The 13966-nt window shown below is 42.4% G+C and overlaps 1 protein-coding gene across 1 annotated transcript in view; it reads right to left on the minus strand.

Annotated features, from left to right (window-relative positions):
• Window positions 1-4278: 4278 nt before the first annotated feature.
• The window catches only part of tnmd (tenomodulin), a 60180-nt gene continuing 50492 nt past the window's right edge, over window positions 4279-13966 (minus strand). Inside the window, exons 5-7 of the mRNA XM_037779213.1 lie at window positions 12699-12858; window positions 9785-9879; window positions 4279-4953 (exon numbers count right to left, since the gene is read on the minus strand). Of these exons, the coding sequence (XP_037635141.1) occupies window positions 4744-4953; window positions 9785-9879; window positions 12699-12858 (465 nt within the window). The 3' untranslated portion in view covers window positions 4279-4743. The remainder of the gene's footprint in view (window positions 4954-9784; window positions 9880-12698; window positions 12859-13966) is intronic.

Consider the following 13966-nt stretch of genomic DNA (forward strand, 5'->3'; position numbering starts at 1 on the left):
ATGAGAAATACTGTGCAGGGCTTCATTTGAAATGATATATTCTTTCATTCGGGGCTACAAGGGAGCAGTTCACTGTCGCAGATTTGCCTCATATCTAATGTAGACAGTATTGAACCATATCATACACGGTATAGGAATGCAAATTAACCTTCATTTATATAGATGTAAAGCTCCATACTAATAATCAAAGATCATTTGAGTTGGAGTAGCTCAAGTGTTTGCATTTTCAGAGGAAAAACATCCCTTTTTTCAAGCTTCTCTTTCCTCTCTACATATTTGAAGTGATCTTTAAATGCAACTCTCTAAATATCTCGTTAACTAAGCTGCATTAATTTACTTCATATCGCATTATTTACATTTTATTTGAAAAGGAAACCATAAACGTTGAATGCAAACGGCTTCAAAAGCTGTAGATTTGTTTACTGTAGATCAGATTCAACTGGTTTCCTCAAGCTGCTGTCAATGACCTCTTGAGATCTGTGTATCGTATACCAACATGTGGATGCACGTCAGGCTATTAAATAGGCGTTATTGGTCGCTATAAACCCCATAGTCATGGGTTAATAGGGGCCTGCTACACCCACTAGTAGGTTTTTATCATCTATTCACATGGTAGATCACCGAAAAAGGTATAAAAGAACAGCGACCTCTAGCGACCATAGTAATTGTGACAGGAGATAAAGCGGAAGTCAAGCGCTGTATACCTGTAGATGGCATGGATGGGACACAAAACAAGATCAAAAATGCTTTGAAACATAGTTATTTTAAAGGGACTGTATGCAACTTTTTACACGTATAAATCGTTTTTTATTATAAATGTGTGAACAGGTTGTAACCTTACCTAAAAAATGAGACCTTACTTTGACTTTCTGTGTTTCCTCTATCAGCCTGTAGACCGCTTTTGATGAGAAGAACTCTGGCCGGTGTCCCAGTGGATGTGATGTCATGTGCGTATACTCTCTTCAGCGAAGCTATACCGATAGCTAATGATAGCTAACGGTTAGTTAGAAATGGAGTCCGCTAATGCAAACAAACGACCAGCCCCCCACCACAACTCAGACTCCAACACAAACTCGAATGAAGCCCGTCTTGCAAAACAGGAATGTGACCGACGTTGGGGGGAAAACTAGTGTTGTGGGAGTGTGTGTGCATGTGGGAAGTGAGTAGTGAAGCAAGAGAGAGCGAGCGGGGGCAAAGGTGTGAGAAAACGAGCGAGCAGCAGAGCAGAATTAGTTTAGCTTTGAGAATATCAAGTGTATGTACAGTGAAAGTTGCAGTTTGTGCAGAAATGTGTCTTGTTTCCCTGCAGCCGAGAGGAGTGACAGCGGGGGTTAACTTCGGAGCGAGTAATGTTATCGACTCCGGCCCAGGAGACCTAAACTACGGTGTCTCCCCTGGGTCTTCTGACCACTGTCGGGAGGCTGAAGCAGGAAAAGTTAACACTATTGGATCAACTTCGATTCATAGAGGGACCTTCGTTTGGTAAGCTAACATTACTGCCAAGCATGTGACATATAGACTGATATTGTGGTTTTATCTGGCTAATGTTAATCAACATGATGCCTTTCAGTCACGTTCAGTCTCATGTGTGTCCTAGTGCGAGCACAAGTTGACTTAACGGCCACAGGTGTCACTGTTAACAAGCAATGTCTGATTCTTACGTTGAGTCCCTTTAAGCCAAAACACAATGTTTTTCCGTAAAAATTAACAAAGTGAAAGTTGAGAGTAGTTGTAGTTTTGTTGCCTAAACCTAAAGAAGCCTTTTTGTTTGTGTTCAAACCATAATGTTTCATTCAGTTTTTAAATTTCACTTTTTCAACATAGTAGGTGTAGTAGGCGCCTTAATGACCCACATCTATGGTGCTAATGGATAACGCCTATTTAATGGCCTGCCAGCTGTGATCTATATGTTTTGCTCTCATATCGGTGCAACTGCAGTATCGCCACCATCCAGTGTCTTCTTCTGGGTCTCCTCCGTGATGATTTTTAATTATCTGTACTTTAAAGTTTGACTTTCATGGCTAATATTGGACTTTTGTCCCATCAGGCGTGAGGAGCTCTCCGGGAGCACAGCTGTTAATATCTGTATCAGCCTCTCCAGTCAGGGTGAACCGTCCCTTTCACACCGACTCTCAGCAATTTACTCTCACAACTACACAAAAGAGTCCTCAATGTCCTCAGAGACCTCGCCAGATAGACAACTAACAGCATCTTACAAAGAATAACACTTTACACTATTTCCCAACATTGTCAAAGCAGAAGCTGTACAACAATAACAGCGGCGGCGGCAGCAGCACGCCGTATGCATCCGTTTTAATAAACACTCCACTATTTGATGTGATAAGCGGGACGTAGTGAGAAATGAATTATATACACACTGATTTTATGAACTTTTCAGAGACGCCTCTGGGGCTTTGCTGTACACTTGTCAGTTTATTTGAAGTATGTTTGCAATTATTGCATTTGTTAACTCATGCCACTATTTTTTACTTGACACGTTGCTTCGGGCTATTGACATTATTGATTTAAAAATAACAATGCGGTTGCAGTCTGAACTCCATTTATGAGCATATCCATAAAACATTTACATACAGTAATATGTTTCGCCCTCTTTCTCACAAAATCCATTTGGCTGCCAAATATTATTGATATCACTGACATTATTATCACACTGAGCCAACATGAGTCAACATGCAGCTTTACTTAGCAGGCGATGTGCTTTTATATTACTGTAAACAATGCATTAATATTATTATGCATCAGATACACAGGAGAGACAATAAAAGCATGCACTTCTAGTTTTTTTCTTGTCAATTTGACGCTAAATGTTTCACCTAATGAGCAGCGGGACTAATGGAGGTCTGCCTATTGTATGGATTGGATTAGTCACATTCAAACCCACACTTCATCAGCTTTCAAATCATATTGTTTCACATCATAGGACAACTCACATTATTCATACAATGACATTTTAATTGGGGGAAAAAAATCAGGAAACATACAGAAGGCTTCAAAGCAAACTCTGACAACATGAGTGCTCCATTTTTGTCTCTCTGTTTAACTTTTTGAATATCTCGCATCGCTCGAATACTCTTGGGCATTTGTGCACCTTGTTATTCTGATGACAGAACATCAATTGCAAACGCCTATCTATCTCGCTTGCTTATCCGTTACTTGCAGATGAGAGTTGTTTCAGCTCCGACAGATTGAGATGTGGTATTACAGATTAAAAAAAATCGCCTCGGCAGAGAAGAAACTGTTTGAACAGAAGCACTATTTAAAGCAGTTTTGTGGATTGCAACAAGAGGGAAAACAATGGAGCATAAGACGAACAGTAACTACATCACAAAAGACAGCTGAGGTCTGTGCATCTTCAATTATACCTCCTTAGTTTAACATGATCTTAAAAACAGTTGTTATACATAAAGCCAGAAAGGAAAGCTTCCTCTAATTTGTGTTAATTTGAATATATAGTGCTCTAATTATATATGGATATGGGGATTTATCTGCTTAAAGAGGACCTATTATGCTTATTTTCAGGTGCGTACTTGTATTTTGGGTTTCTACTAGAACATGTTTGCATGCTTTAATGTTGAAAAACGCTTTACTTTTCTCATACCTGCTGTGCTGCTGCACCTCTTTTCACCCACTGTCTGAAGCGCTCTGATTGAGACCCTGACCCACCCTGAAATGTCGCCAAAATGTCAAAAAAGATGTCCGAAAAATGTCCGAAAAAGGCGAAAGAAAGGCAGAAGAAAAGTCTGAAAAATGTCTGGAAAAATGCCCGAAAAAAGTCTGAAAAAAGGTGGAAGAAAGGTCGAAGAAAAGTCCAAAAATGTCTGAAAAATGTCCGAAATGAAGTCCCCAAAAAATCATTAAAATGTAAAAAAAAAAGCCAGAAAAAAGGTTGAAGAAAGGTAGATGAAAAGTCCGAAAAAAAAAGTCACAAAAAATCATTAAAATGTCCAAAAAATTTCTGAAAAAAGCTCCAGCTCTGCTTTAACTAGCTTTGTTTTAGGGCGTGCCAAACTAGCTGCTGGGCTAAGTGTGTTACCTGGTGACATCACCACGTTATGGAAGAAAAGGCGTTTCAGGCAGTTCAGGAGCAGTGTTTCTGTCGGGGAGAGTATCTCTCTTTGGCGTGGACTTTAAGTTTTTTAACTTTGCAGAACTTTTACAAGCACAAAAATCTATATAACACACTAAAGGAAAGGGTATAATCACAAAAGCATAATAGGTCCTCTTTAAGAAACAATAAAAACACTGATCACAAACAACTGAGTAGAAACATATATATTTAATTAAATGGATAATGTGATAGCACCACTTGCATATATGGGTCTACTGTATGCACATTTTCATGCATTACAGTATTCGTAGAACAAATCTTTTTAAACTATAAAGTAAAACATGAATGCCTGACAAAGTCAGGACAGACATTTCCTTTTTTTTAGATTGATTTCTGGTGACATCTTCCAAATTAATTGCACCTTTTCAACAGAATCCAACAGCGAGGATACTAAATAGGTAGATAAGCAAAGAAAATGAGACAGCTGTAAACGAGCAATGCCTTTTAAGAACGCTTCAGATGCCATTTAGACTGTCTAAACTGACTAATACTCAGTGGGCCAACTTTCAGATTGGATAATAATTGTGTGCAATGGACTGCTTTGGTCTCACAAGTGTTCTGGAATATTTATCAAGAGGAGGAATCTGCACCTTCCGACGACATAAAAACCCTCCTCAGATCCTCCCCAGCATGCGGGCGATCCACCAGTTGCACGGCATGACAATCTGACAGATGACCCGGCCTCCTTGGTAGTAGTACGGCCACGGGTTGAAGCCACCCAGGGGCTCGTGGTAGCGGCGGCAGTAGCGGTAACCACGGCGACAGTGCTGGCAGCAGTAGCCGTTGTCATCCAGACGGTTGTCCAGCTCGATCCCGACGTCTCTCTGCAGAGGACACAGCAGCAGCGGGCAGGGTTACAATCACACACACATGACAAATGCCAGTCCTCCCAAGGCAAGGGCAGGAGACGAGGAAGAAGAGGAGGAAGAGGATGGCGTGAATTGATGAGCCTGCTTTCCTTGTAGGTCAGCAGAATATATGTAAAAACCCAAACAAGAGTGAAAAGATCAGAATTGATGTCTGTGGAAAAGCAAAGTTGTGCCATGCTTGATGACTGTGACAAAGAGATCAAGATAGCGGGGAGCTTGATTTAAGCTGCAGGAGCATAAAACATGATATAATACCCTTGACCTTTTCTATTATACCGGAGGTAGCGCGACTTCACAACGCCCCGTATCTGAATCCAGCATCCGCAGCCTCTCCACTGACGCTCTCCTCCATCAAAGGGACTCTAACGTTGGTAGTTACCAGCATAATTACACTATTCCTTTCATCTCTGACCTCTTAACTCCCTCGAACCGAAGCCCACACTCTGCACCAAAATGGCAGCCCCTCCTTCAATAGAGCATTCAAATTAGAGCTCCCCACGTCTTGGCGCCCTCCCCCTGACCTTGACTTTAAGTGCATGGCACATTCCTAAAGCAATTAGCAGAGTAATGATCGCCTAACAAGGATTCTTTCATTTGCTCTTGCTGGCTGCGTCTGAATTTATAGAGGGGCCAAATGAAACCCAAACGAAAGGTAAATTGGGTAGAATTAATGGCCCTTGGATTTTCCCATTGTGCTGGTTGGCTCGTGCCCCCGTAGACTCGTGGAGGGGCTGAGTGCCATGCCTTTGATCAAGAGCAACTCCAAATGGGGTTCGGCGAAGTGCCACTTAACTCACCCGCGCAAGTTGAGGCGGCGGCGTCCCCTCAGTATGCATTTGACCACGTTTCAGTCTCTTTTAGTAAATGAATCCTCGGAGACAATCCGGCTGCTGTCTCTCGTTAAACCCGCTCGGATCATCCAGGAGGACGATGACTTCGCATTCAAGAAGCAAATTCTTTTGCAAGCAGTGACTCAGCTACGTGCAACAGTGCAGAACAAAACACATCCACTGTTGGGAATAGAGAGTGTGTTTGGGGATTGTTTAAGAGGACAGGACCCGCAGGAGCACACAGCTGAGTCCCTTCAGTCCCCGGCTACATTAAGTGTGGGAATGAGGGCTTCTCTTGCATCTGCTCTAGTGGGGAGTCAATCAGAGTGGTTTAACCAGCCCGTTCTCATTCCAGGGGCGTCATATATGGATGCTTTTTCTTACCGACGCACAAGGTACTCTTGAGCGTCAATATTAAACGCTCAGGGAAAGTGCTGTGGTGACGTAGTTTAAAGAGACACACAGGGTGGATGGAAAGGGAGGTGGATGGGTCCAACTAACACAAGACTTTCATCCAGGAGACCGCTGTTCATGTCCTGTGCATGAAGTTTCACTTCATGTTACGATCTGCTTTTTGTTTGTGTCTCGGTTCACGACGTTCAGTGTCATTTTTACTCTATAAAAATCGTCGTAGTTTTAAGCCCAACCATTTTGTTTTTTTCTAAGTGTTTTTGTTGCCTGAACCTAAACAAGTATTTTAGTTTGATTTACATACTTGCCAACCTTGGGACTTAAAAATAGGGAGGATTTCAAAACCAAGGGTCTGGGGGTTTCAGAGACTTTGTTTTTTTGCATTCTGGTGACTTTTAAAGAATGAGAATAACAAAATAATAAGTACACTACTGTTAAATAGGCATACTTTTAATTTTACTTCTAATTCTCAGGAGAGAAAACTGAATAATTCGCCCTTCTGGCGTGAATTTAGCTAATATTCATCAGTTTTCATTCATTCATTATTTGCCCCGTCTTGAGTATTTCTTTCTCTTAGTTCTCTCTATTTCTCTCTCCGTCTCTCACTCACTGAAGGTCCTTTCAGTCACAACGCGACGATGTCACTGAAACGCGTTATTTCCAGTGGCTAGCGCCACGCCACGCCACGCCACGCCACGCCACGCCACGCCAGCTCTCATCCGCCAGGAAACGACAATATAATATATATAATATTCATAACATTAAGCACGTGTCTACTGCGACCGAAAAGTGACGCCGAGGAGTCTGACAAAGTGTCAGTATGTGACAAATTGGAACGTGTTAACACACATTTTATTTTTCTTTCCTGCAGACTGTAGTGACGTAACACCATGACTCATAAAAAGTGCACCATGCATTTGATGATAAATTGAGTAAAATTACACACTCGTGAGACACACTTAAAACACATAGACAGGGCGCGACAGATGATATCTGGGATAGCTGCGTTTGATTTATTACTATGACAAGCGCAGGTAGGCTTTTAATGATTTATTGTTTCAGTCAAGTCTCAGGTCATCAGCTCCAAGGCAACAATCTGTTATGGAAACAACACGAAAGCTGTCAATGGACCAGCGATAATCTTATCTGCTCCTCGCAGCCCAAACTGGGAAACGTTACACAAAATCTGGAGCTCCAGAAAATGAAGGAAATATTTTATTCAAATGATTCGGCGTTTATCAAAACAAACAGCCAATAGGCAGCATTGTACCTTAAAGACAATTAATCAGAGCTATCCTTTTAAAACGGAGGGTACATATTAATCACTCCGGCTTTGAGTTGCCGTCTCTAGTGGGACGCCGCGGTGATAAGAATGGTTCACCTTGGGAAATCTGAGGCAGTCACTCAAAAACAAGCAGCATTAATGAAGAGTAAAAGCCATTACCCCCTTGCTGCATCTGATTTCATCACACACTCACGTATGCACATGCAAACACACACACACACGGAGAAGAGAGGCATCTCGGTGCATAATATGAGGCGCTGGATATGAATGAGTCTGCAGAGTAGAAACCGGCGTCAGTCATTCAATAAGATGTAATGAATCAAAGCACGACTCCTCTAATCTCCACACTTGTTGGTGCTATTTCACACACGCTGATCACCCGCTCTTCATGAGCTTGAAGCACGTGTGGTATTAAATCTCATATAGCGGGAGAGCTCGTCACATTCACTCCGGGATAAAAACAGCAGAGATAACATTTCTTGTTTCGCACCCTGCTTTGTATTCAAAAAGGTTTGTGGAGGCACAGGACAGTCACAACATATAAAAACACCTCAGCGCTTTGCTCCTGATCTCAGATTTTCAATTCAACGTGTGCTCTACGGTGAGCCGGGATGACAATGAAAATTGGGTGTAATTGAATACAGAGATAGTCGTGTATTTCAGTCAGAGTGATAATGGCTTCGGTGTAAAGATTCCAGCTCCTGCATTCACTTTCTTCAGCTTTTTGCACCTCTGTTTCTATGCATGACCCTGAATGTGACCACACACACACACACACACACACACACACACACAATACACGTGTATGTGTGTGAGGTCGACTCATATAGGAAGGCCCTTCCTTTGCTTTACGGGTCAAGGACAGGAGGTAGCATCCCTTCAGCCTTGTCAGACGCTAGTTATTCAGTTTGAACCGTCCAGGCCGCCTCCTGATGCAACGCTGCTCTCTGACACGGCCGCCGTGGCAAAGGTCAGCTTCATATATCCGTCCACGTCTGTCACAAGGATTATTCGGCTTTACAAGACGTGAACTGTGGGGGAGACGCAGCGCCCGAAATTTCTGAAGCGCAGATGGAGTGTGAATGCATGTTATTATGTGTCTGTGAGTATGATAGATGAAAGGATGTAGCTATAGCAGCAGACTGTGTGGTGTGTGTTTACAGACCGTGTGTGCACATTTACATGGACGGTTTGGCTAACACATGTGGCATCCCACTGGAATGAGGGAGAGTTCAGACTCCCAATTACAGACTGCTGCCTGCCCTTTGCTTGGCCACAAAGGCCTTTGTTATCGCCGGACCCACAAACACAGCCTGGATGTGCTGCTGGAAGGGATTGCGGCGGTATGCATTACTCAGCTGATAGTGCCAGAACGTTTCAAAAGGAGAGCCGAGTTTTTCATCCCCTGGTATGTTTTAATTGCATAGCGCTGCATCTCCTGCAGCAGACGATGAGGGAGAAGGGAGAGGAGGCTGGAGGGGAGGAGGAGGGGAGGATGGGAGGAAGGGGGGGATTGAGGAGTTGAGCGGGAGGTGTTTCTGGGACGGGCTTGATAAATGTCAACATTATAGGATGTCTCATTTCTCTGCGTGTCTCTCGCCGTTTCTCACAGCTCTGAGAAGCAGCCCGGCTCATTATCCTTGAATTTAGCTTTAGTGGCTATTCACCTGTAAGTGCTGAATGTGTGCGTGTGTGTGATATCTGTGCACCTGTGTATGCTCCTGGTATCTTTAGTGTGCAACTGCTCTTTTTTTGGGTGTGCATAATTCCTGTGTAACATACTGCTTTATATGATTTTTTCCCTCAGAGAAAGGGATATTGACATGCACACCAAAATATGACCCTTTTTGACCTTTCCAGCCCCGTTTCACGCTTTGATAATTAAAGCTTTATTAATAAATGTAACTTATCTGTGAAGCTATGAGTGACCTTGAGAGGGGCTCCTTTGTGGTGCCTCAGAAAAAAAAAAGGGAAAGGAAGTGAGAAGAGGAACTAACGGGCGCTGTAAGGCACAAGTTTCTGCCTTTGAAAGGCTGGATATTCCTCTCAATTAATGGAGAGACATTAAGGGAGTCTTCAATGAACTGGCCTTACTTAAACAGATATATAGAGCAATTGCTATGCCCTCTGGTGCACAAAGTCAGTTTTAACATCAATTAGTGAGCGATTTATATGCAGAAAGAGTCGAAAGGCAGAGCTGGAGCTGATTGAAGTGGCTCCACTGTATCTGGTGGTTGCGGTCCCTACGCGGCACACTCACATAGTCGTTTACGGCCGGGTGGTCCAGGACGTCGCGGGCGAAACGCTGACCTGCGACCTCTGCGTCGGGCGCGTCCTCATTCCCCACCTCGGCATCTGAGAGAGCAGCAAAGAAAGGAGATGTTTATGTGCTTGCAACAGTTTTTTTTTTCTATTGTTTGAAGCTCTTAGTTTGAATTTTGGCTCGTACTCTCTATTTTCCCAGCGGCTCGACATTCAGGAGAAATATGCTGGAATTCATTCCAGGCTTTTTCATGCTTCTGACAAACAATGCTGTTGTGATACTAACACACAAATCACTTCCCACAGATCCTAATTAGTAAAGCCTAAATATCCTTTTGAGGAAAACAATCTCCAGATGACCATCAGCAGCGAGGGAATGTAACTAAGTACATTTACTTAAGTACCTTACTCTCCATTTTCTGCTCCTTTATACTTCTACTCCACCCCATTTCACAGGGAAATATCGTGTCTTTACAAAAATGATCTGATAGCTGAAGTTATTTTGTAGATTTATATACTGCACACAATCTTTTAAATCTTTTATTGAGTCCTAAAAGTCTAAAACTCTTCCATTGTGGTGATTTAAATCTGTTTAATAGAATGCAACTGGTTTTGTGGAGTAAGGTGATTTTTTTTCTTTTCAAGCAGTGATCTCTTCTTTTGAGATTCATTATTTTTTTTCCCCCACACAAAATACAAGCTACAGTAACATAATGGGACTCAATGATTGAAAGGTAGCAGGGAATAGAAAAAAATATTATATTATCAGCCCCCTTTCTCAACACAAGTAACAGAAATGATCTTTCATAGATGGTCTGCCAATACTTTCAACAAACTTTTATAAGAAACATCAAAACGTACAACCAATGACAGAATCATATCATTCAATTATTTGGTGGATATACATTTTCTTAAGTTGAATATTAGATCAGCAACTTTTAAAAATATTTTAAAAGTTTCATTACCCTTGAGTTTATTACCCATGAGTTCCTATATATATAGTGGATGTGTTGCCCCACAGCTCTACACAGTAACTAAAATATGGTGTAATATGTGAGAAGTTCAACATTTTAAGTATCTTATAATCCAACATACGTTGTTTGTAATTTTTCTGGACATTTTTGTCTTTATATAAGTAGTTTCCAAGAGAGCTTATGGTCTATAATTACTGTCTAACTGTGCGTTCCAATACTACCATACTATTTAGTATGCCAGAAAAAGATTCAGTATGTCCCGATACATAGTGTGTCAATAAAAAATACCAGGATGTCCTACAACATCTGGTCACATTTTACAGTATGCAAGCCAGCATGCTTTCCTGGTTATTCTGACCCACAATCCTCTGCACAGCGAATATATGAGCCAGAGGGTCAAAGCTCAAGTCTAAATGTTATGACGCAGTAGTACAGTATGTCCCAGTTGTATGCATGCTGCATTTGTAAGAGCAGCTGCAGTACGTACTAAAAGTAAAAAAGAAAAAGATTTGGAATGTAGTCGTGTAGTCTTTGGTTTTGGGTTTAGTCTGTTTCCTGTTTTATTTTGAAGGTTCACTCCTCATGTGTCATGTCTTTGTGAGTTTTCCCACCTTTTTTGATCGTCTGCCCCGCCCTGATCAGTTTCACCTGTCCCTCATTAGTCCTCTCTCCCTCAGTTAGTCACTCACTATTTATTCCACCTCAATTCTTTGTTCTTCATCAGTTTGTCTGTCGTCGCTGTGAGGAGTTTCGGTTGCCTGTTATCTTCCAGCTGTATCTGCCTGCCTTTTTGAATCTGTAAGACTTTTTTTTTCGTTATTAAAGTAGCTTCATAGTATCTTCCCGTCTCAGAGTCTGCATTTGGGTCTTTTCACATTTATATTAAAACACTCTGAAAGGGGTTGTTCTGCATGAGTATCTTTTTTAGTTTTGATACTTTTAGTACATTTTGCTAATAACATCTCTGTACTTTTACTTAAAGCCTAGTTTCCCATGTTTTTGTGTCTAACTAATAGGGAACAATTTCTGAAACTGGTCCAGTATTAAGAGAGAGCGCTGTAGACGGCGCTGCTCACGGGCTGCAACATGTTGCTATTGGGTTAAGCTGGCAGCGTCATTTACGTCCACTAAAAGTGTTTGTTTTAGCCGGCTCTGATTGTTATTATAAGTGTCTGACATTATGGAAAGAGTCTCGCTCAAGGAGAAGTCTGAAATCTGGCGAGGTGGTGAAACGCGAGTGCCGGTCAAGTTTGTTGTGTCGGAGTACCTAAAGCGCAGCTCAGTGGTATCTAAAAGATTGGTTGAATATTTAGATGATTCCGACAATGTGGGTGAGGTCTTTGAATTTGATGGTATACAAATATTCAGATTTCACAACGAGACTTCTCCTTGAGCTGGATTTGGACACAAAAACAAAAAGAACAGATCAAGCAAAAAGTAAGAAAAACATTATATTTATCTGTAGGGTCCTTTCCATAATGTTGTCAGACACTTATAATAACAATCTGAGTCTGTCAGTGGCAAAAACAAGCTCTTTTAGTGGACTTAACGTTGCATTGACGCTGCTCACTTGCCCTCGCAGCGTTATCCCTCAATACTAGACCAATTTCAAAAATTGCTGTACCCATTTGTCACTTAGACACAAAAACCTGGGAAAATAGGGTTGAAAAATACCAAAGTTAAGTGAAGTGAATGCAGGACTTTTACTTGTAACAGAGTAATTTCCACTCTTTGTTATTTATACTTGAAACTAAGTAAAGGATCTGAATGCTTCTTCCGCCGCTGACCATCACTCTCAACTTCCAGCCCGGACTGGATGCTCATGGTCGGGGAAAACACGCGGCCCCTGCGGACCTGCACATGGCCCGTGGGGATGCCCTTCGACGAGAGTGTTAATAGACTGCGTTTAGAGGCAGCGATGCCCCCCCTTGCTCTCACCGCTTAGAGGGGAGGGATGGATCCAGTGGATGGGCAGCTCCTGGCAAATCTCCCAGATCTTGGAGTCGAAGAGGAAGGCCGGGTTAACAATGGGCTCCTCGGCAGGAACCCACACTTGGGAGTCTTCCACCTTCATTTCCACGGCCTCGATCTCATCCACCTGTGAGAAAAACACCACACACAAACACACACACGTATATAATATAGCATGTCAGAGCCTGCAAAAAAACGTCCAGGCCCCACACAAAGTACAGTCTTGCATTTGCACTCTCCTCCCCCGAGCCACGCAGCAGCTCCAGCCTCATCGTTTTTATCTATCACCTCTCTGACTGCTGAGAGGGCGGCAGCCTCCTGACTCCTGACTCACACTGCCCTGACTCCCTCCTCTTCCTCCCTCTCACCCTCCTCTCGAGCCCGCGGCGTGCTCTTTCTATTATACATCATTGAAATTCACAGACAGTGATGATTTGACTTTTAAATGACTTTAGAAGTGGTCTTCATTACTCTGAGTGTGGCTGCAATATCGTTTAATGTGACAGACACAATAAAGCCTTGCATTCTCCTCCCTCCTCTCCATCCCTCCCCTCCATCCCTCCCCCCCTCCGCCACGATGCTCCGCTTGGCACCCAGCACTATCAGTGGGCTTAATTTGTTGATACTGTAGTTCATGAGCTGTAAAGTAAACTATTATTGCTTAATGATAGGGACTACATGTCAGTGCTGTCTAATAGAGACATATGAAGGCGATTCGGTAATGCTCTCCCCTAACAGTGCAGATATTTATTTTCTTCATGTATATGTAAATACACACACAAACAAACCCCCTCTTCCCGGTCCCTTGTTAATTAGCAGCCCAGAACAGAAAAACAGTTCACTTGACAAATGTTTTTACAAGGTGATTTTCTCCCAGTCTAAAGCTTAATTGCACATTAGTTAAGCTTGACGTGGAATCCTGGGGCTATAGTAGGGAGCGAGAATCATTTATATCGGGTCGCGCCCCCCTCCCTCATTTTCACCCGTCACTCTCGCTTGAATTACAGTTTTGCTTTCCACGCTGCTTCTTGTTTTGTCAACGAGCGACACGGTTGTGACCTGCAGAGAGGGGGGGGGGGCGAAAAAGACTTAAAGGTCACATATTGTTAAGATATTCATATCTGTTTTTATTATAACGCAGGTTTAAGTGCTATATACTGTAAATACTAGCACTGTCAAAGTTAATGCGCAAATTTGTTTTAACGCCTAATTTCTTTAACGCAACTTGCAACATA

The sequence above is a fragment of the Sebastes umbrosus genome, chromosome 9 (genome assembly GCF_015220745.1).
Source record: "Sebastes umbrosus isolate fSebUmb1 chromosome 9, fSebUmb1.pri, whole genome shotgun sequence".
Taxonomy (NCBI): Eukaryota; Metazoa; Chordata; class Actinopteri; order Perciformes; family Sebastidae; genus Sebastes; species Sebastes umbrosus.